General features: G+C 29.9%; 1 protein-coding gene across 1 annotated transcript in view; it reads left to right on the forward strand.

The window, feature by feature from the left end:
- Positions 1-16,014: 16,014 nt before the first annotated feature.
- LOC100169209 (RNA-binding protein lin-28-like) overlaps positions 16,015-23,266 on the forward strand; it is a 14,261-nt gene continuing 7,009 nt past the window's right edge. Inside the window, 2 exon segments of the mRNA NM_001162842.2 lie at positions 16,015-16,262; positions 16,837-16,926. Coding sequence (NP_001156314.1) covers positions 16,872-16,926 — 55 coding nt within the window. The 5' untranslated portion in view covers positions 16,015-16,262; positions 16,837-16,871.

The following is a 23,266-nucleotide window of genomic DNA, read 5'->3' on the forward strand; positions in this document are numbered from 1 at the left end:
TAAAATCACGAAAATTAGCCAAATTATTTGAGTTAAGAATCGTAAAAATGTTTCTTTTTAAATATAAGATTTTAAAATGTAATACAAGATTCCCTTATAAGATTATCTACCTTTATCAAACAAAAAATATCTATAAAAAAGTCAGATTAAATTTTTATGATCGTTTGAAATTCAAATTTTTACAACATTGGATATTCACTGGATATCTCATGTAGCGATTTCCTTATTTTGTTGTAATTCAAAAACGAATAACTGTAGAGACATGAAAATTTTACTGAATGTTTATATTAGCATTTCCTATACGGCTATACACCATACAGTTTTGAAAATATTTTGAGTCTTTTTGAGCTGTTTACGGACATTTTCAGTTTTCAATTATTTTAGTTTTTTTTTCTATAAATATCAATAAAGTTTTATCTGTTGGGCCAAAAAGTGTAAAAATTTAATACAAAGCTCCTGATATATTGTTACAATATCAGTTGAAAAATATTAAAAATACATAGGCACAACTTTTTTTTAGAAGCATTTAAAGATCGAATTTTGACAAAATTTATCAAATTTTAATTTGAATAATTATTTTGTAGTTAAAAATATATAAAATGTTCAACCTTTGTATCGAAGAATTGAAAATTTAAAACAAGATTCCACGTAAGTAATTAATTCTGTTACCAAAAAATCTAAAAAATACATTATACAAATACATATATTTTTATAGTCATTTTAAGTACAAATTTGGACGAAATTACATATTAAAAACCTAGAATATATAATTTAGTTATTTTGTTGTGATTGTATACCTAATATTATTCTTGGGTATGCTTGAAACTTCTAAAATATACTATTATATATCTATGATAGTATCACGGTTTGTTGTTGATGTATAACGCGTTATAAGTACCTAATAGATATTATGATATGATTAATTTGGAATTTATTATAAGTACCTATTATAGGTAAATTTTTTTTAAATACTATAGACTATAATATAATATTATGTCTTATACCTAGACTGACATACCGTCTCCGCTCAGAATCGTTTTTCTTATACAATGATATTATATCATTGAATTCAAATTTAATACCATCCATTATACAGTGACCCACTTGTAACCTACTGTACAGCAGAGCGAAATCCACTTACCCACCTTTTTTTCTATAAATATCAATAAAAATTGATTTGTTGGGTAAAAATGCGTGAAATCTTAATACAAGGCTCCTGATATATTGTTACAACAGCAGTTGAAAAACATTGAAAATACATAGGCACAATTTTTTTTTATAAGCATTAAAGTTCGAATTTTGACAAAATATATCAAATTTAAAATTTAATAATTATTTGTAGTTAAAAATGTATAAAATGTTCAACTTTTATAGCTATAAGGATTGAAAAATTTAAACAAGATTCCACGTAAGTAGTTAATTCTGTTACCAAAAAATCTAAAAAATACATAAGATGTATAAGACTAGTTGGTTTTTACTTTTGAACCGGCGTGTGTGCGGTGCATCGTCCGTCATCGACTTCACGGCAGAAAAAATTAACTGTTACCGCCTTCGCCTTACGCGTATGCTTGTACACCATGTACGCCACGTGGCGTCGACATGTTACACTTTGACGATGAACCGACAATAATAATAATAAGAGGTGACAATAATAATTGTTCTATTACGATAAATATATGTAGGTACCCATTCTGGATACTATATGATAGTAGGTACGTACCAGTGTTGGGTAGTAACGTAACGAAAGTAACGCGTTACTGTAACGGCGTTACTTTGCTTGTAATGCGTTACGTAATTTCATTAGAATTATTTCCAAGTAACGAAAATGTAATGGAAATTACATTTGAAAAGTTACAGTTTCGAATTATTAAGTACCTACCTACCTATTGCGAATTGAAAAAAACATAATATGTATAATGCGGGTATTATTATACCAATCGAATGTGTATATACTATATATATTTATTTTTAACTCGGCACAATTCAGTTTTCAATGGTTTTGATATTTGAAATGTCTAATTGGACCGTAAATCACGAGAACAGTTAATTCAATTTATCATTACTTTAAATAACTTTCCTATGAATATGTATAGCTTGAGTGGAGGACTAAATTTAATATGATCCTATTAACTACACAGGTTTTATAAAGAATTTGCTTGTTCAATTTGCCTGCAAAAGATAATTGCCAAGATATTTAAAAAAAAATTTTATTTTTTTAACGAGAAAGTAATGTAATTTCATTACAATTTTATTTGAGTAACGAGTAAAGTAACTTAATTATTTTTTTAAAGTAACTTACCCAACACTGGTACGTACAATGACGTCTAAAAAGTACAAGGAGAGATTTTTGAAAGAACTTGATTTTGTTAAAGAAAATATAGGTATGGTTTAGTAATTACACTATTAAGGAAATTGAATGATTTAATATTAGGTTGAAAATGATTTGGCATCCACTCGAATTATTGTTTGTGGTTGAATACGACCGACATCACTATTCATTGCTATATAATATGTATAATATTATGTAATATGTACCCACAAGTCACAACCATTACTGATAGTATATACTATATACCTATTAATCTTTTTGTCTTCGAGATATCTCGATGCGATAGTAATTAACTAAATAATAAGAGGTGCACTCGTAATTTAAGTGACGAAGGTATACTCGTAATAGATGTACTGAAGTAATGTTTGGAGTCCTCGGCGTGATAACTACTATAATAAATTATAATTTTAACCCAACTATCCAAGATCTAGTCACTAACGAGTTATTAAGTCAAAGAAAAATCGATTTTAACTTTCTAACTTAGTAACTTACTCGTGGTTTTTATTTACTTAGGTACTATTTTTTTACGAGTATAAATAACAATTCAGCTAGTTTTAAATTGAGTCTCCCGTTTTAAATTAAGTAGTTAAGACAGTTAGGTTATCATAATATTATTTTTATTTGTTTTAAGCATAATAACATTTTTAATGAAATACCTACAAAGTACCTCATAAATTGTTCCTACAGAAATTACAAAAAATATTAAAAATACTTGATTAGATTGAACATTTGATACAAAATTTCGAATAAGTTTATTTAATGGAAGTTAAAAAATATTAATATTATTAAGTCAGAAAATAACAATTTTTGTTCTTTGGCCAAAAAGCTTAAATTCAATTTCAGGTCACTCATGTAAATTTTTTTCAAGCAGTTAAAAACCGAAATAACTATCCACATATTTTCACACGCTATAAATTAATTTTACATAGCGTTTTGGCATTTATTTATAATATATAAAAAAAAAACCAATTGAATTATTCAACGAAAATATATATTTGTGCTATATTAATACAATTTACAGTAGGTACCTATAATTATTTCAAATATTTTTATAAATAGGTACAGGAATATTTATCAAAAGTGTAACTTATACCATTGAGTATAGATAAATACTCAATGCGCTTAGGTATTCATAGTAATATACCTCTAATATAAATAATGTAATAATGTGTAGGTGATACAAATTGTTATATGAACATTTCATTTTACTTCGAACTTTTGTACAATTATTTTAAACATTTTATTTTATATATTTCATACATTTCGTACATTTCATACATTTTATACATATCATACACCTTCGACAGTGCATAGAAATAATTGTTGTAGATTGTACCTATACGGTATATTAACTATACATATAGCAGCAGCATCTACAATGGCACAACAGCAATTGCTCGGAACTACGCGCAGCACAATAATCGCCTGATTCTATGAATGCCAATAAAACTTTATTTATTGAGTAAAAATACTTGAAAATTTAATACAAGGCTCCTACTATATTTCTACAATGATATTTGAAAAATATAAAAAATCCTTAGTCACAGTTTTTTTTTATTAGCATTTAAAGTTCAAAAATTAACAAAATATGTAAAAATCACGAAAATTAGCAAATTATTTTTGGTTAAGAATTCGTAAAATGTTTCGTTTTAAATCTAAGATTTGAAAATGTAATACAAGATTCCTCATAATATTATAGTCTACCTTTAACAAAAAAAAAAATGTCTACAAGAAAGTCAAATTACATTTTTATGAGCCTTTGAAATTCATATTTATACAACATTTGATATTCGCTCAATTTCTCATGTTCTGGTTTTCTTATTTTATTGTAATTAAAAAACGAATGATACTGTAGATACTTGAAAATTTCACTGAATGTTAATATTTTCATTTTCTATATACGATAAGAATTTGAAAATAATTTGACTCATTTTGAGCTGTTAACGGACATGGTCAGTTTTCAATTTTTTTAGTTTTTTTTTCTATAAATATCAATAAAGTTTTATCTAATGGGCCAAAAAGTATAAAAATTTAATACAAGGATCCTGATATATTGTTACAATAGCAGTTGAAAAATATTAAAAATACACGGGCACAAATTTATTTACAAGCATGTAAAGTTCGAATTTTGACAAAATTTATCAAATTTAAATTGAATAATTATTTTGTAGTTAAATATTCATAAAATGTTCAACTTTTATATCTAAGGATTGAAAATTTAAAACAAGATTCCACGTAAATAGCTAATTCTGTTACCAAAAAATCTAAAAAATACATTTACACAGTTTATTTTTATAGTCAATTTAAGTTCAAATTTGGATGAAATTACATATTAAAAAAGTGGGTAAGTGGATGTCGCTCTGCTGTACAGTAGGTTTCAAGTGGGTCACTGTATAATGGATAGTATTAAATTTGAATTCAATGATATAATATCACTATATAAGAAAAACGATTCTGAGCGGAGACGGTTTGTCAGTCTAGATATTAGACATACATATTATAGGTATACTTATCTATAGTATCAATATTATAATAAATTCCAAATTAATCATATCACAATATCCATTAGGTAACGCGTTATACATCAACAACAAACCGAGGTACTATCATAGATATATAATAGTATACTTTAGAAGTTTCAAGTACCCACGAATAATATTATACAATCACAATAAAATAACTAAAATAGTTATTCCAGGTTTTTTAATATGTAATTTCGTCCAAATTTGAACTTAAAATGACTAATTAACTAACTAACTGACAAATTATTTTAGACATAAATAATAATAGTCACTAATAAATTTAACAATTGTAATTACTTAAACAAATCTAAATTACTGTTTAAAAATTATTTTAAACATACATAATAATAATACATTCACCGCTTTATCACCAAAATAAACGCGAAATAAAATTAATTAGTAATAATTATTATAGAAAATAATAAAACAATTAATAATTATATTTAAATAATAATTAGACCACGTATCATACTGGAGTACTGTAGTCACTACATTGTATATAGCCGCTCTACTAGCTAGGTGGGAGACAGCTCTCACAATGATTAGCAAGTAAATTATTTGATATTAACTGGAATAACCCGCCTCACCCCGCACCTGGCACCACAATTTGAATACTGGAATTAATTCTGTGAAATCAGATGTCTTGATAAATTAATTAATAATAATAAACATTGCGACGACGCGCGACGCTGGCACTGTCACCCGTCTCCTGCATATTGCATAGGTACTGCTCAGAAATCTGCTAATCGATTACGATTATAGAGACTAGAGCTCACCACCAAATCATAGATGATTTTGTTATAGATAAATCAAGGCGCAAAACAGTGGCGTATTTTGGGGGAGTGGGGGTGTCCACGGTGTCTGGAAACCCCCCCACTGAAAAAAAAATTCAATCTTTAATTTCGATCAATTTTAAAGGAATTTGACGAACAAAAATATGTGGTTCTAACTATTTTAGTATTATATAAAGTCCTAAACTAATTAGGAAAGAAAATAAATTTAGTTTTAAATAATAAACTTATTATCCTATTATATTTTTAATTATTTATAAAACTGTTATTTTTATATAGCACCACTGGTATCGAATGTAACAAACAACATATATAGTAATAATTATTAAATTATTGTGACTGATGATGATAAATTGATAACTATATAGGTACTAATGTTATGTTTAAATAATATTATGTTATTATTATCCTATTGCAGTATACATAATATGCAATTTATATTTTTATCTTGTGGCTACGTGCCTTCATGTGTCTGTGTTACTTGTTTTTCCAGCGGGAATTTGTGTATATTTAGATATTAAAATATTACAATGATGTTTTTTTTTTTTAATAAATTAATACGTTGGATCTTAAATGTCCATGTACATTTATTTTAAAACATATTATTATTTATCAATTGAATTTGAATCATTTTTCATTTAATCGTCGTCAAAGAAACAAGACCAGATAAAATATACAGTGAAATAGTATAATATTATCATATTATTGTCATTGCAGGTGAGTACCTATATTATTTATAATACTTATTTTTCACAAGTGCACATTCCGCATTCGTAAACTAATATTCATAAAATTAAAACATTATTATTAAGTATTTTTTAAACTAATAATAGGCATATTATATAATATTCTTTATCTAAATTATGTAGAATCGTAATATTTTTTAAGTCATTTTTTCTCGTTGCTTTATTATTATTTAATTATTAAGACTATGATCACATATTCACATGAGCGTTAGACTTAGAATAATTATCCATTATGCATTTTTAATTGTAAAACTATTATGACCTAGAAAATACAATTTTTGTATTATAATTATTTCAGATATACAGTAGGTAGGTATTTTATACATGTGTGATTTAAATTACATAAAAATTACTACTTTTAATTAAATAAATAAAAAATGTTTCATTAGAATATTTGATGAGTATATTATGAACTTAGTGGTAGTAGATATAAAACAGAGAAATATTGCAACCAATTAACAATTAAGTATATACCTATATTATCTGGACACCCCCCAAAAAACATACAAAATACGCCACTGGCGCAAAATGATTTAATTATTGTACAAGTGTACAAATGTACCTATGCAAAATTGTATTAATATTTATTTGTTTAGTTAATAATAATAATAATAATAATAATAATTTTATTTAGCAAAAACAATATACATTTACACTAATATATGAGAATAAATATGAGAACCAACTAAACAAATATAACCATTTATGCCTAAATAATACTACCTAACTATATATGATTAAATATAAATATGAAATATAAACCAATAACAATACTCTTAATATTATAGTGCCTATTATATTATATAATATAACTATATATTGTACTTATGATCAATGAAATTATAGCCATGCATAAGTAATAACTATTAACTATATTAACTATACTATATGTAATTATTATTATTATTAACGCACTCACAGGTCACGCCGCATGTGCACGAAAAGGGGTAGCCGCGGTATTTATATCTGTATTTGCGTATACTACGCGACTATATGCAAATATAATAATAATATATACATGATACAGGTGTTCGCGTGCGAATATAATCCGACATTGCGGAACGGAGCCAACCGTACGCGGAGCTCCGCCCACGTTGCGAAATGTTAAAATAGAATATTATATGTATACGAAATACTACTAGCTTGACGTATAATATTCACTCCTTCCCACCACGATATAGTGACCGCCTTTGTTTTTATACATAATATATAATGTATGAATGAATATTGTGAACATATTATTATATTTATAAATTATAAGGTATCTACCTACTATTATAGCCACCGCGTTCTCGTAGCGCCCTATTTATTTATTCTTATATATTATTATATAGATACATTTCTTTTTCTTTTTTTTTGGTTGTTCTCTAGGTTTTTCATTCTACGCTTAAATAAAAATAGAAAAACTCAAAACTGCAGTAATATAAACGGAATTATTACTGTGAGTAAACATTAAAATATAAAAATATTGTCCCATCGTGATTGGAATAGGTACCTATGGATTTAGGAATAGACTGCAGGTTTCGTATACTATATAGGCCTTCTGTATGCCTATTACATACATCTATATACCTGTATCGTGTATTATACGTATAGGCTATAATGTTTTTTATTTGTATGACTTATCACGTATAGATAGGTAGGTATCTATATATAGTACCTACTATCAGAGCCGTCCTTAGGGGGGCCTGGGGCTCGCGCCTTTTGCTTAAATTTGGAGGCCTCACGTTTAAAAGTAGTGGTAAATTTGGTTTTCGCCCTGGGCCTCGAAAATCCTAAGAACGCCCTGCCTACTATACCTACATTCAATCTACATAATATATAAAATAATTTAACATATTAACTAATATGTTATATAATACTATAATAGTATATTAGTATAGTAGGTACCTATATAATAAACCACTGTGTGTTCATATCGTACCAAATTATGAGGCGGCGTATTAACTACTATTAAGATAATAATATTTTAATATAAGTAGGTACCTGCACTGGCACTTCAGTTTTAACGCATATTAGGTATATATACATACACTTAAAACATTAAACATCGACTACCGTCGAATGGCGTTGACTCGAAATATCTTTATAGAAGCCGCGATACATCGTGAATGCCTGCGAACATATCAGTTGAGTATTTTATTGATTCATTTTATAACAAATATTATATATATAATTATAATATATTAATATCTATATGGCTATATTATGTAAGAATGTAAGATGCGTAATAATTATAAACTGTTGTCTTTTATAGTAATTTGTAATTATATAATATATTATTATTTATTATATCTACATTTATATATTTTCTATAAATTATAATATCTATAATACGTTTAGATTTAGGTAATATACCATGAAATTACAATAATTCTTTATTTAAAAATTCTACCGACTGTTATACCATTTATTTTACACACAGGCCACAGCTGTTTGTAATCCTTTATATTCTTCGGAGTTCTGGACAGTATTGGTATATTTACTATTTGTATTTACGCTATACCTTATTTCTCTAAATCCCTATGACCCTATAGCTCGTGTCCGCATAGCGCTTATATACTAGTTATATAGTGTTATCGTTTATATGAGTTTATAACATAACACTACAACTTTTGCAGTCCTGATATAATATAATGATAATACACAATGTTGACTATATACATGTAAGTATACATTTATATTTTATATTTAGGTACTTATCATTATAATAATTATTAATTTATAAACATATTATACATTGATGTAGTAGTATCCGATATTATTATGTTGCTAGGTAGAGACATCCGCCACAGCGTTATATACATATTATAGTCTGGACTGGATTTTATAATAGGATGTATGTAGGCTATTATACTGATTACTGGATGATAATTTATAAGTTAAAAAATTATAATTAATAGTTATCTATATTTTTATTTATAACAGTAATATATTATTCCATTCAATATAGACGATAAATTAAATATCAATAATTAAATTATAATAATATATAATTACAGAAATATAATAATTATAATTTTGATATTTAATCTACCTACTATTTAATAGCATGTAGGTGCTATCCACTATTCAGTAAAGTTATATATTATAGTAATATATTTGTCAATAGGTATAATAATTAATAATGCAGCATTGATAATACGAATACCGCTATTATATATTAAATATATATCTTAAAGACTTAAATACCTACATTTTGTTAAAAATTGAATTACTTCAGTGTGTATCTATACCTACTATATAAACTATAAGTAATATTTTACAATTTAAATAAGCTGGTATAGGTATTTAAATCGTTACCTCGAGGAATACGTCATCACAAAGAACAAAACGGTTTTCATTGAGTTTAGTTTCATTTAAGTCATTTTACACTATACTTATTTACAACCATATTATAGTCACTTTGTTTGATATAAGTTTTTGTTCGATAATTTTCATGTAATACTGTGACATACTAACATGTACTGTGGGTTTTTTTATTCCGCGATCCAAATTATTCGCATATATATACATACTGCAGGATCGTCCTGCGTTTCAACATTTCAAGGACCTATGTTATGTGGAATAATTTTATTCCACGGAAACACAAATATTCTAAACTCCTATAATAAGGCTACACATTGTGATGGTTTTCAAAATAATATATTCCCTGTGGCGCATTTATTCAGTGTCCACCATAATATTATATCCTTACAGCAGTTCTGTAGACCTGCAGTCCTGTAGACCATTATATTACTATAAGAAGGTACCTATAGTGGCTATAGTACCTACTTCCCCACATGTGTTCCATGTGCAATTATATGAAATCGTATATAATGTAAAAACGATATTGATTTTTAAATTTGTAACGCATATTATTACTTCTAAAAATGTCCATGCTACTTCTTCAGTGTATTTTATTTTTGCGGTATATAGCCATCATAATAATGCTACGTAGGTAGTAGGTACCTACCTCAAACGTTAATATTTAAGAGCACAATGCTCATAGTTCATATACACATACAACAGACTGTCCTCTATTTCCTGCGTTCGATACAGTAACGAGCTTCAATAAAAAAATATTATCTAAATATTTTTCAAAACGTGTGATATTCACAATATTATGTAAAGATCAAACTATAGTAAGTATATTGTACATTTGTGAATTGCGCGTAAAGTGATTTAAATTATAAAATAATTTATCGAATTAAATATAAGTGTATACACACATATATTTATTTTGTACATTTGGTTGTTCCAACAGCCTTCATAACATCTGGAGACTGTGCCACTGTGGTAACTGGTAGGCCGCAAGATGCAACTGCACCTTATATAGCCTTATATGCATAGTATATATTACGGATTATAATGACTATAGAAATACTTCGTAGTCCGGATTGTGTATACACTAAATACAAAAAATTAACAAAAAAGTGACCATAAAGTGAAAAAAAAAGCAGGTGTGTGAATGTCGCTCTGCTGTAAAGTAGATTACAAGTGGGGGTCATTGTATAATGGTTGTATTAGACTTGAATTCAATGATATAATATCATTCTATAAGAAAAACGATTCTGAGCGGAGACGGTTTGTCAGTCTGGATATTTTATATTTTGTTATTATTTATTTTATCATGTAAGTTGAATTAATATTAAAATATTATAATTTTTTATTCGTTTCTATGGTGATAAACAAAGCGTTAGAAATTAAAATCCCATTTTTAGCGTTTTTTCGTAATTTTCCAGTGGTTTTTCCCGTGGCATTAAATAACTATTGAGAAAATCGAAAAATGACCTCTCTAAAGTACCATCTTGATCCAATTTGCTAAAAAATAAGGTACTATATGTTGAAATCGAAAAACTCCTTCTGGAAGAAATTTTGTATACAGGATATAAAAAGAATAATAAAAAAAAAAAAAAATAAACACCATTGTAAAAATAATAGCTTCCTCGTTCCGCTCAGAATCTAATAATCATTAAATCGAAAAAAAAAATATAAATATATATTTGTAAATCTTTTTATTTTCTAGTAGCCCATAAGTATAATATACATTGATAGTTATTATAGTTACTAGGAAACTGGAGAATATTAGTTATTTTTATTTTTGAGTCGTAAATGATGAATTAATTTAAATTTAGTATAATGTTGGTATATAGGTTTTTTTTTTAGAGTTTGTTAAGCAATATCCAATTTATGTGGTGGTCGTAACTCGTAGGTGTTACAGTCGTGAAAATTGAATAGGTACAATCGTAGGTATACATACGACGAATCGTAAACTTATACAGATGAAACTCTATTAAAATTTTAGCATTTACATATAAGAGACAAAACGCATTAATAATAGGTACTCTTCCAATAAATGCATCGATGAAAACACGTACAAACGCAGCGTTTCTAAAGTGGGTACCTACCTATACATAAAATTAAAAACTGGCTTAAAACAATAATAAAAAATCGTTACAACAGCCTGCACTATATAAATCATAGTTATATAGACATAATATATAGACTGAAATATTGAAAAACAATTAATGACAAAAGAAATGATTATTGAAAAATTTTCAGGAAAAAATTATGGGCTTTTAGATATTCCTCCTATAACATATTTACGACGTGTATGTATCAATATATGCGTATGAAAATGGTTCCGCTATAAATTAGTTAGATATCTCGAATAATACTGATTTAGTTAAATGCTCATGGAGCGATAATAACTTAGGTTCAGATTTCAAAATGTATATGTTCCGCAGAGTTCTCAGAATATATTATCAGGGTAATGTTTTATATAGTATACACTATACAGTAAACATATTATTTCAATTGTAAAAATATTAACAGCTTTGAAAGTATATATGACGCACAATGTATACAACACGCAGTCACAGTCAGCCTCAGAATTTACTATAGTGTTCTATACGATATAAATTAGTATTTACTATTTAGTATAATATAGTAAAACACTAGTGACTATAGTCATAGTCATTATATGCTCAATAGCAGTACAGGACGTTATAGAAGGGCGTCCGTCAAAGCATTAATTAGCATCTCGTTAGATGGTTTTGTTAGCTAAATTAATTATAACTATATGTCACTAAATGATTTGGGTTTCTTCTGTATGCTTTGCAGAATTCCTTATTTATGCACTAAAAACACGTCCTTATTTATAAGGGGATAAGAGCGATCGTCTAATATAATAAAACTTTGTTTAGGCGTTTAAGTAAATAAATAATGTATCGATAGTTTCTGCTTATTTTTAGTTACCTATTTCTATTATTGCATTGGTTATTGTTTATTAGATTAAAAACTTGGTTAGGTTGAAGGGTCAGAATTAATGCGACCTGCGGGCTTATAGACTTATTGCAGGGTTGGCACTTTTAAATACTTACGTACTCTATATAGTATAGACTATGCCCTTAGGCTATAGATACAACGCAATGAACATAACATAATATTAATTATATTAATTAATTATTTTGAGCTAATAAAAGTCGAAATCATTATAAACTTTCGGTTTTTTAATCTGAGTGGTGACTACTTACTAAATTATGTATAGTGTATACCTAACAATAATCATTTTCTTTTATCCCCTCCCCCTACGATATTGACCTGATAACACCCCTGTCCTTCGGCGCGGCGATTATTTAATATGTGTGTCGAGGGCAAAATGATAAAAATATAAAATTAAAAATAATCTCCAACGATATTCAGATTCGGGTTGGTACGATATATATATTATTACACGAGATACTATATAGCAGTATCGTGGAATAACATAGATATTCGAGGTAAGGGTGAGTTCTGTATAAGTTTTAAAGGTCTTGTGTTGGGTCGTGATGGTATAATATAATATAATGTGGTATGTTTAACTGTTTAATAAACAATAAATAATCGCATTTATATCGGTTTTTAATGCGGGTAAATAAGGTTATAGGTTATATTATTATAACTTATGAGATATACCGGGTGATTCTTTTATCATTGAACACTCATTATTTCAAAAAGTGTAAATTTTTTTGAAAATATTTTTTTACATAGGTTCAAGTCACTTATAAAACAACGTTTTTCTTAAAAAATTATATTTTTAAATATTTTTTATCCTTATAATTTTTTAAGTTTTTACTTTTTTGAATGACAACATTGGGTTTTAATTTTATATTCGAAAGCAGAATATTTTACTTAGTATTTTGATACATGAAAATCGAATTTGGGACGAGTATTTTATGAGTTCAGAGTTATAAGTATTCAAAGTTTAGATAAGCGGAGAAGTGGACAAACATTTCGCGGGGTAACCCCGTACCACTTCACTCCGCTCCGTAAAAAAATATTTTCTAAAAAAGAGGTTACACTTTGAAATAATGAGTGTTCAATGATAAAAGGAATCATCCCGGTATTGTATATATGACGGCAGTGCGGTCATTCGATAAAAACGATTGCCTCTATATAGGTACCTATATAGAAATCAATATGTTTTTTGACACAAGTATACAACAATATATTACTTAAGTAAATGATTCGAAAGCTTTTACCTAGACAAATTTAAGCATATGTATGTACGAGTTTAAGTAGCTGATATAGAAAATAGAAAATATATTAACTGCTTTAACATTTTCACGGTCGTGACTTGTGGGGATGACGGGATGTGGCTGTTCAAGATTCAAGAGTTTGACGACGTATAAGATATATTTAATATTATTATATGTATATACGCAAATGATGCTCAATATATTATTATAAGTTAGGTATAACATTAGGAAATACATTTTCTTTTTACGGGATACAAACACGGAATATAGCTCCGGAGTGCAGCCTCGTGCACACTGTATAGCATTATATTATATTACTATTATGCAGTTATGCGATTGGCATAGGTTAATACTTGATAGGGTACACACGCGACGCCAGGCGCGGCTCCGAGGGTGGACGGGGCACTGGGGTCATGCCCCCCAGGCTTTCAAAAATGTTTAATTTCTTAATACATATTATATTTGATATTGGGAATATTAAATTATTATATTAGATTATTGATTTAGATATCTAACAATTTTAATTTGCCTAAAAAAACATATTATAATACTAATGTGTGATGTGAATCATGTAGGAACACCAGACCCTAGCCCGTGTACTAATTAGTAATTTGTGGAAAATACTATAATTGATCAATAATCACAAGTCATAACTCATAATTCATAACATTGTAATTTGTAACATGTTAAATATTATTTTGTCGACAGACGGTTTATGAAAAATTTTGTGATAGCTAAAAACCAATGCCCCCCTCCCCCCTGGTAAGTCTCTGAAGCCGCGTCTGTGGCGACGCGCAACTATACATTTGGAATATAATATTATTATATTATTTATTAATAATATTAATTTAACGTACTAACGTCATCATTAATGACGACGGTTTTCCAACCCGCGGCGGTACAAACGTATAGTATTAAATGGGTGTAGCGTGTGTTTACAGCGCGAAATTTTAGATCGAACGCCGCCGCCGCCGCCCAATACCACAACCAGCACCGCGGCTGCAGCACGCCACGTTTGTAATGAGTTCGAAAACGAGCGGGTCATGGTTTATTATTATTGTGCGCATGAAAATCTCTCGTCTGGAATATGGTATGCACACGTCGCGCGTATCGTGTTCAATCTCCGGTCGGTTCGGCTCATCGTATTATTCGTATACAGCCGCAGTCGTCGCGTCCTCCGTACCCCCCCCCCCCACCCCCCCTTCACCCGTCCACGTATACTCTCCCTAACCTAGGACACGCTGCACATACACAACACCGTTTGTAGGGGGTGTCCGCTATAGGTGGGGGGAAAGAGGGATGCGGCGGCGGCGACCGCGTTGACGCGGGAAATGAATATCATGCGTAGCCACTGCCACGTACGAGACGCGAAGAATCTTGTGAACGAAAATGGGAGGGAAAATAATATTTTTAAAACGTAGAAACCAGCGCGACGCCAACAGTGCGTATATAATACGCGACGATACCGGACGGCGGTTCTGCGATTTCCAGTGGCGACCGCCGACCGGCTCCGGTGTGACAGCGCCCCGCAACGCACCACCACCGCACGGCGCTCGCACACACATCTATATATTATATACAATATTATTACGGCTATTATAATAACAACGCGATATATATATATATATATATATATGTATGTATATAATTTAGTACATAGTATACCATACAGCAATGCTGACTGCTGGCTGCTGCTGCTGATGTTGCTGCTGTGACCGGCCCCCGCCGGATGGGAGTGATTTACGGTTCGGGGCGCATGCGCAGTGCCCGTCCATTTTTCGGTTGGGGGATATACGCCGCGCCGGCTCCCTCGCCTCCCCACACTCTCCCTGGGAAAAATGCCCTGTCCGTCGCACGCCGCACAATACCATAATACTAATAATAATAATAATAATATATATATTTACCATTTACGCGTCACGTATAATATTATTATATTGTATTATATTATTATACACCACCCCGAGTGGCGCGCGCGCACGCACCCTAACCTAACACGACGCGTTTTTCGTGGAGGCCCAACATTTTTACCATACCACCGCCGCCGCCGCCGCCGCCGCCGTCTGACGAACCAGCAGAACGACGAAAACGTGCACCAGGCCTCGGTGTAGTACACGAAGGCACACATTCGCGCGCGCACGCAGCTCACGAGGACCTCACACGCGCACCATAATACATTTTTCAATACATTTAGTATTTAACTGTGACTTTAATACATATTATAACATATTAATATTTTAACCGTGACTTTAATACATGCAACTGTGACACGAGTGTATCCAACGGACCTTTTTTTCTTCTCTTCTCCCGCCACCATAATATCGTGCGGGTACCATTACGGACGACCGTTAATATTATTAACAATATACTAGGTAATTAACAATGATACTACTAATAAATAATAATAATATATAACGTTGATGATGAGATGAATCCGTGGATGGCTTTCCTATACTTATTTATTATATAATATTATGTATATTACCTATGTGCTTGTTTAATATCTAAGTATATAGGGCACAGTAAGCTCCCATGAAATCATGTTTACCTATATGAATGTATTATACTTGTATACATACCACAACGCTGCACGCGTGATCTTGAGTTCATCGTCGTCTAGTGGTTATTTTTCATCACAATATTCTTGTATAACCCGTATAGTATGTAGTGTTTTCCTCGTTTTTCCCGCAGCCACCGACTATACAGTCTGCGATGTTTTATATTATTATACGACGTGTGATCGTAGATAATACCCAACTATACGTCTATAAATTTGAGATCTATCTATTTATTCTACATCGTTCCTCGCATTTCACATATATATACATTATACCTACTATTTTACTTGCACCTACACCTAAAATGCCTTTATGGCAAACGGCATGACGTGTAGGCTTGTAATATTATAATATATTGTTTTCTTGATTCGTATGTGTTTCTTTGCAGGTGCCGAACACGCCGAGCCACGAACCTGCACCGAAATGAGTGAAAACAATACCGAAAACAATCAACTCTCGACGGCGCCTTCTAACGGTGGTGAGTCATTGTAGATACTGGGTTTATGATTTTATATACGTTTCAGACGAAAAAAACAAACAAATATAATGAAATAAGATATAATATTTATATACATTGCACACAATCACAAATACTATGTTTACTCCACGTATTCACTACTTGGCCGGATTATAATTACTTATTTATAGTACACTTACCAAATTGCAATTACTCAATTACCGATGAAAGTTTGGGAAATACTTGAATATCAAAGTTTACTCAATGCTCGGTAACAATTAATCTTACCTACCCACCTATTGCAATATAGGTAGGTTCGCAGGATATTATAGATTCAGAGGATTATTATTACTCCTCAGCTCTCGCACCATCCGCGATATGTTTAGTTACTACAGATTACTGAGTACTCACGACAATATTATAATATGCACGATTCGTTTGCAGTCAAGACGCAGTTTTCTAAACGGCGCAATAAGCTATTTTTAGGCTATTTGTTTATGACAGGATCTAGAGTTTTTTCGGCATTATAAATCCGGCGATTGCATTTTTATCTTATCACATATGCATATGTCAATAACAAAATATTATCATTTACTATTTGAATAGTACCTATATTATATATTTTCTGTTTTGATGGTTTTGGACGTTCTAGTGGTTCTAGATATTCCGCTATTACGTGTCATTTTAATTATATTATAATATTATATTGGTATAATATATTAATTTATGATAATGTATACTCTTACATAATATAATATAATACTGTACAGTATAATAAATATCGTTGTACAGTTGTTACAGTGAAATTTGATTGGTAAATCCTTATTTAATTATAATTATATATAAAGTAAACTGTTGAGTTGGTCTATTAAAATCATGATTAAAATGTGTAATCCAACAAATATACCCATATATATGCATTTAGGAAGCACCAATTATTCTTTAAGGTTATATAACATTATACAGATTGCAGGTGTTTCTCGACACTCCCCATCTTTTAATATGAATTTACGATCGTACCTATATACCTATAATAATATTATGTGTGCCTAATACGATTCGTTGCGTTTGATACGAAAATGTTCTATATTTGTATTTGTATTACACAAAAAAGAGTCCTGCGTAAAATGTCCCGAATTTAATAATTATTTTTGTTTGTAGGTGACTTTATTAAGTTAGGTCACCTAGTCTTTACTTATCTTTCAGTTTTAAAGATCCAACCATATTATGTTATAGAATATGACATTAATTGGAAAGTCGAAAATTAGTAATTACAATTTTTTTTACACTAATAGTTTGGTTATTCTGTCAAATACTCAGTCTGTGACTATGTGTCGATTTCAAATGTTGCTAAATCCTTAGAAAGAGAAAAACAATTCCATAAAACATCAGGCTCCAAACATTACGCGAACGTATTAATAACTCCAAGTTAAGTGTTGAAAATTTTTTAATTCAACTGTAATGTAACATTTGGTGCGTAATGTCATAATTGATATAATATTTTAAATTTTTATTGTATAGGTATTTGGTGTGTAATATAAATATAATTTTTTACCGGACTTAAATTCCATCGGACTTTTTTACGCGGGACTTTTTAGGAAAAATGCCAAGTTCATTACGTATATATAATAGTAATAATACATTCCTCATACAGGCACATGTTTGACTAATGTATACCAAATACCATTAATAGTAAATTGTCCTTAGTAACATTTTGATATCTAGCCGAGTATTGTTTTAAATTAGGCTCACTGTTAAGAATACGTTAATATATAATTCTGCACAGTGCACGTATATGTAAATTAGCAAAAAAAAAAAAATAATAATAATAATAATCTGTTGTTCACATTATTGAATGATACACAGGACATAGGTAGTAACCATAATTTTATGTTAACAGACGATTTGTCTTTTCGACGTATTATTGCACATGGTAGGTGCATATGCAGTATATACTACATACATATTGCCTAAGAACCGCGTATAATTATGCGTGAATTAATGTTTATAAACCCTAAATCCCAATTATTTCATCGTTAATATCCACACACGTAGGTAGATGGTACCTACTTTAGTAATTTACTAATAAATTAATTTACAATGCGCAGTTTGATATGATTTACCTAAAAATATTTTAAGAATGCAAAATATTTCACTTACGCGCAAATTAAACAATACTATAAATATTAAAATATATTAGTATTATATTCGTCCAATATAGCCCCGAATAACACTGGGGACTCAAGGAGGTATAGGGCGTATTATTAAGACAATTTAAATTTAGACGTCAGTATTTTCTGATATATGTTAAAAATTATTCACAGCATAATATTGTTCTAACAGATTTGAAATAATGCAATAATATTAATTCTACGTCAAATTAAAATTGATATTGGAAAGTATACGAATACGAGTGAGTGCCAAAACTCTTAATCCGGTCCAAGTCTAAATGAATACTGAACTAATAATAATTTTCATACCGAACATAATAATATATTTTACTCCGTTGAATATTGTACGAATATTGTACCTTCCTATATTATGTTTATTAGATTATTTTCAACGTTGGTATTCGTCTTTGAGAAAACACTATGCCCAAAGATAAAATACAACGCGTGTTAGTGTACCTACATGTATCAAAGATGAGATTATTAGGGGTAGATTTTTATTTTAGGCAGGTGACAATAAATTATAGAACGCCAATAATAAAATAAGAACGGTAACGTGACGTTTGGTTATATATTATATCCATATAAATATATATTATAGTATATATACATTATAGGTACAAAATTATTATATATAGCTAATAGTACCTACACTACCTGAGATATCGAAGATCACATCATATATTATATATAATATAGTACGTATACTGTATAGTCCGTTTTATGTATGTATACATGTATATATATTATACCCAACGATGTCGGTGCACGAAAAATATGTATAGAAGTGTGTTGCAGCTGGCGTTTTTAAAAATGTTTTTCTCCTTCCTAAGGGTTTGCGTCGTCGACTGTTAAGGGTAGAAAATCAGAACCGTGCAGGTAAACGGGACGGCAAAATGCAGATGGTTCATGTTTTAAACGTATACCTTTACACAATTATATAGATATATAATGTTATGTACAGTCTTCGTGTTCCAGTGCCACGTTGCCAAAACCTTCTTCAATAATAATTCACTCCAACCGAGGGTATGGCCAATACACTATACTACATATATATGTATATATGTATATTTTTTTTTGTAAATATATCGACCTTTTCAATTATATTCGATTTCGAATAATGCTGCGTGCGACGTTGTCGTGTATTGTGGGTAGCCTGCAGAGCCCAGAGGTACCTAGGTATACGCTATACCAAACTACCATTATAATATTATATCCTGCAGTAGGCTGGGTTATACGCAGTAGACAACAATAATAATCTGTACCTAATATTTGTTTGTACGGATTTCGTGTGTGCGCGTTTGCAGGATGGAATAACAAACATAAACTTTGTTGTTCGAAGAATCCTAAATTCTATATAGTGTAATGCACCCAGCGATCTCTTGTGGGACGTTCCTTTTTTAATGACGTAGCACGTCGTATTTGCACGACGACGTTTAATTTAAATAAATAGAATTAATACCAATTTAAAGTTTTAAACACAAAATGATTAATCATAGTAATACAATAATAATAATAATTCAATACGTTGAAATAAAATTGTATTCAATAATCAATTTAAAGATAGAATTAAAATATACTACATTACTACCCGAAAAATATTACATATAATTAACTGGAAATGTACCCTGAAGTGAACGGCGATGTTCTGCGTGGAGCAACAACTAATCTATACGTACTACAATTTTGGAGGTAGAAAGTTGATTAGATATTTAGATCTGTCTGTTCATAATATTGTAAAACAGTTATCAATAAACGTATTATTGGAAAAATTTCTCAAAACAATATGGCAATAATAACCATTGACGTTATTTTTCGATGCTAAAATTTAAATTTATAAATGTTCTTACTGAATGCGTGTATGCCAGTACTCGGTTGAACAATCACTTCAAATACAATTAATAAGCTCAACTTATAGAGGTTTTGTTCAAGATTATTTAAATTGTAGAGCTCTGTCTACCACCGTCTCAAACTTTATTAGGTACCAAATACACGTGTTTTCTTCAAATTATATATACTTTCTCAGTAAATTAAGCTTTCAGTTCGATTTTGAAATTTTTTCAATTATTGAGACTTGAGAGTATATAGTAGATAGTTTTAAGCCATTGGTTTGTTCTTATTTTAATATCTCATAATATAATACAGTGTAACTTCCATGTTCCATATTACGAAGTCTCGTGGGAAACAAATAAATTCGTATTATGAAGATATTCGTTAGATACATAATTAAGTAAGTTTGGATATAATTTGGACAATTTCATTTTGTTCTTAAAAATAATTCGTTAAACAGAAAATGTTTTTAAATGGAAGTTCGTTACATTGAAGTTTCGCTGTATATAGTGGAATTTATTATAAGCTTGTTGTCTATAAAATGTGTTGAAATTACATTTATTACGGAACAAATAAATAATAAATCGTTCTATGATTGAAACATTGAATGCTCCTGAAAATGCTCGGCGAATACTCTACGAAATTTGAATGCTTATGGACGTAGTGTAGGCCGATTTATCGAAATTAATTAGTCCGTGGATGACGTGGTTTGTCGGCGCGTTTCTAACTGTTTCAAATTGAAATAAATTCAATTATTATATTGTTTTATAACGCGTAAGCCATAATCGCAACTAGAACTACATTTTAGGGGGTACTAAAATTATGTATACTTGCTTTGCCACACACATCCCCTAAAAATATATTTCAAAATCATTAATAACAAACTTCTGTTAATTGTTATAACTTCAATATAATTACCCATTTATTTGTATATATTTTACTTACAAAGTAAATGTTTGTCTTGTTATTATAATACGTATAATATTTTTCAAGTTATACAACCAATACAACAAATACAAATAATATAGGTGCGTTTGATATTGGTTGATAAGAATGTAATGTGCCTATTATTTCAAACCTATTTTCCTTGTTTTTGTGCTGGTAAGTGGGTAGCCGGTATAGGTAACTTATCCAACACGGCGGCAACACCGTTTCTGTTTTTATGTTATTCACAACATACTTCTTAATGTTTAAAGTGGACAAGTCAGTAAATCATTGATGTAACATAGTAACATGCTTGTCCTCGACCAATTTTTAATTCGTTGCATACTTTAAAAAATGCGTTCCCGTGTTACAGAACTTCTTGGAATTGTAACTGAAAATTGAAATAACTAATGAATGTTAGGAAACCCTCTTTTTAATTGATTTTTTCTTAAATAAAATCGTTAAATAAAAAAAATCTTACATTAAATAAAGAAATCGCTCTTTTCTAAAATTATTTTTGGTGTTCTATAACAGTGGACCGGAGGTGCCGAATTAGAGCTTGGGGCACCTCCCTATAGTTGCGCCTATGGGTAGGCTGTAGGCCCCACGCCCCCCACGCTCCCACAACTTCCATCCTGATATTAATTTTGTAATGCGCCCATTGATCTCTGGTTGCCTATTTGATGTTAGGCTATTTAACTTAACACACGTATTTTTCACAACCGGAGGTCAGGGGCGGACTGGTTATTTTTGGCCCGGGGTGCAAAATTAATTAGGGGCCCGTAATTTTTTTTCAAACCTACCTAAATTAGTAAAGAGCCCTAAGTTTTATAAGTAAATATAAAAAAAAAATTAAGAATAACATGTTGTTTATTTGTAGAGATGTTGAAATAAGGAATTTTATTTTTATTTTGTATAATACCGTATTATACCAGTATTATACCGTATACCGACTGTTGTAATCGGGGGCCCGGATCATAAATACAAACGGGGGCCCGGGGTGCTACTTGGTGTATAGCACCCTGGGCCAATCCGCCCCTGCCGGAGGTATTATTGAAATAATTAGAATCAACAGAATATATATAATAGTTAAACATAAAATTATTTGTTATAGTTATACATTAAATTAAAATAATTTTGTAAAATTTGAAAATGAGATATTTTCATTCTACTTAAAAAATAGTATCTATGTATCTATAATGGACATTGGACACAGAGGTGAGTGGCAATGGTTACTGTCGCGCAGTGACGCGTCATTTTCTGGAAAATTGTCGTCAGGAACAATTCAGTTCAGAAAAATATTTGCCAGGATGGTTATGCGATGGTAACTTATATTAACTGGAAATCACTTCTTAGTAAAATTAAATTATGGAAATTGGATTTGATTTTTATTTTCCTACAGAATTATTATTCCTTAGTATTATTTTCCTATATTTTAC

This window comes from Acyrthosiphon pisum, chromosome A1 (genome assembly GCF_005508785.2).
Source record: "Acyrthosiphon pisum isolate AL4f chromosome A1, pea_aphid_22Mar2018_4r6ur, whole genome shotgun sequence".
In the NCBI taxonomy this organism is placed as follows: domain Eukaryota; kingdom Metazoa; phylum Arthropoda; class Insecta; order Hemiptera; family Aphididae; genus Acyrthosiphon; species Acyrthosiphon pisum.